Source organism: Emiliania huxleyi (assembly GCF_000372725.1).
Source record: "Emiliania huxleyi CCMP1516 unplaced genomic scaffold EMIHUscaffold_478, whole genome shotgun sequence".
Classification (NCBI taxonomy): Eukaryota; Haptophyta; order Isochrysidales; family Noelaerhabdaceae; genus Emiliania; species Emiliania huxleyi.
Window position 1 is genome coordinate 26,601 of NW_005198407.1, and position 2,411 is coordinate 29,011.

Below are 2,411 nucleotides of genomic sequence, written 5' to 3' on the forward strand. Positions count from 1 at the left end.
GGGCGGGGTCGGCGATGGTGCATACACGGCGGCGGTGGAGAGCGCACCTCGGCCGTCGCGTCCTCTTCCAGCAGCTGCAGCGGCGCGTCGAAGGCGTCGAGGGCGCGCCCCACGCCCTCGGCATCGGCGGCGGAGACGGCGGCCGCGAGCCACCGCGCGGCGGTCGAGCGGAGCTGCGTGTTTGTGCTCCTGCTCATGGCGGCGAGGGCGAGCTCGGCCGCCTCGGCCAGCGTGAGGCACGAGGCGGTCGAGAGTGCGGCGAGGCAGCCCCGCACCGCCTCGGCCACGACCGCCTTCTTGTCGGCGCCCCTCTTGAGGAGCGCCGGGGCGGCCTGCAGGGAGAGACGAGAGGTGAGTTGACGACTCACACACAGAGTGGTGCTGGGGCAGGGGCGGGGGCGATGCATCTCCACGTCCAAAGACAGAGGCGCCCCGCGGGACCCATCGATGCCCCAGTGCAAGGCGCGATGTGCGGGGGGTGTAGTCTTTGTGCGTGTGCACGCGCGTGTGTGTGTGTGTGCGTGTGTGCGTGTGCGTGTGTGTGTGTGTGTGTGTGTGTGTGTGCGTGTGTGCGTGTGTGTGTGTGTGTGTGTGTTTGTGCGCGCGTGTGTGCGCGCGTGTGTGTGCGTGTGTGCGCGAGCCGCCTGTTGCGCGAGCGAGCGGAAGCCTGGCCCGAGCACCCGGGCGAGCGAGCCTACAAGTGTCGCCCTTGCAACCCATCAACACACACTGGAGGGAAGGGGCGCCCCTTGTCGGTGCGGAGGGCCGGTGGATTTAATGGCTCTCTCTCTCTCTGTCTCTGTGTCTCTCTGTGTCTCTCTGTCTCTCGCTCTCCCCTCTCTCTCGTCCTCTTCCTCTCGCTCCCTCTGCCGCACCGGTAGCTTTAATGGCGGAGGCGGCGACGTTGACGTTGGCGTCCTGGTAGAGCCGCTTGAGCGGCCGCAGCACCAGCGCGTGGTCGGCCTAAAAAAGAAAACCCACCAGCCCTTCCTCACTCCAGAGCCGCCTGAGGCGCTCTCCCCCGCCAGCACGTGGCCGGCCGGCTTGAGCGAGCTCTGCCCCTCGAGCAGCGACGCGACGAGGTCGGCCGCCGCCTGGAGGGGAGGGGGAGGGGAGAGGGGGGGAAGGAGCGAACAGGTGGGCGAGAGAGGGTGCGAGAGGGCGAGGGAGGGTGAGAGAGGGTGAGAGAGGGTGAGAGAGGGTGAGAGAGGGTGTGTATCACCGGTAGGGCGGAGCGGGTGCGAGCTTCAGAGGGCGTGTGGTCAGAGGGCGTGGTCGGACGTGGTCTGCACTGGTGCGAGTTTGGCCGCGGCGCCTTGCGCTCGGACCACTTGTCGGAGAGGGTCTGCGTCTCCCACGCGTCGGCAGGCTCCTTGCTCCCCTTCGACCTCGGCAGCTTGGCCAGCAGGTCGAGGGGGGGCATCGCCATGGGCGGCGGAGCAACCACCGCAGCGGACGACCCCTGGCGCTGGAGGAGGTGCTTCTTGGTAGGCGGGAGCGGCGCCTCGCGCAACGCGGTGAGTCGATCCTCGGGCACGCCCTTGAGCTGGCTGAAGATGCCTGCGAGGCGCGAGCGGGGGGCGGAGGGCCGCACCCGAGGCCGTGAGTAGGAGAGGGAGAGGCGGCGAGGGCGGCAAAGGGCATACGCGCAAGGGCGACGGCAAGGGGAACGAAAGGTGGTAGCGCGCCGTCGCCGAGCCAGTGCCTTACCGCGCCGACTAGCGCCGCCGCCGCGTCACGCACACTCTTGTCGCGGTGCTGCAGCAGCGTTGGCAGCTGCTTGACCACCGGGCCGGCGTCGAAGGCGGCCGCGCCGCACTCTAGCAGCGCCTCCGCCGACGCCTTGAGCGCCGCCGCACACGTCTTTGGCGCCTTGCTCCTGACGCCCGCCTCGAGCGCCGACTGCACTGGCTCCGCGCCTCCGCGCCGGAGGAGGGAGAGGAGGGCGGCGATTGCCTTGGGCTGGTACTTGCCCGGCGCGTGCTTCTCCATCAGCGCCTTGGCCACCGCGCCCGCCACCCCTACCACCGCCTCGGGCGAGACATACTCGAGCCATGCGATCGTCGCATCGAGCGCCCCCTCGTGGCAGATCGGCGCCCTGTCCGCCAGCAGGCGCGGGATGTGGTCGGCGTGCTCCGCCGCCGCCTCCGCGTCCGGCGGCCCGCTCTCCCCGCCGAGAATCGCCGCCAGCTCCAGGTACGCGGCCTTGCGGACCGCGGGCGCCGTCGCCACTAGGCGGTCGCCTAGCGGCTTGCCAGATTGGTCGTCGGCGGGCGCTGGCGGTTGCTCCTCCTCACAGAGGTCCGCCAGCGCTCTGTCCGCCAGCGCTGCTGCCGAGTCCGAAGTAGCCATGTCAACGACGGGGGGGCATTCAAGTGCCAGAGCGCCAGGACAACGACGGTCGACGGCGT

The 2,411-nt window shown here is 70.1% G+C and overlaps 1 protein-coding gene across 1 annotated transcript; it reads right to left on the reverse strand.

Moving 5' to 3' along the window:
* Positions 1-47: 47 nt before the first annotated feature.
* EMIHUDRAFT_245824 (hypothetical protein) lies at positions 48-2,352 on the reverse strand (the record flags this gene model as incomplete). Its single annotated transcript, XM_005767847.1, has 5 exons — positions 48-332; positions 904-963; positions 1,032-1,061; positions 1,223-1,560; positions 1,647-2,352. Coding segments are annotated over 5 exons (1,419 nt in total), but the record flags the coding sequence as incomplete, so codon positions are not given.
* Between the last annotated feature and the right edge of the window lie 59 nt (positions 2,353-2,411).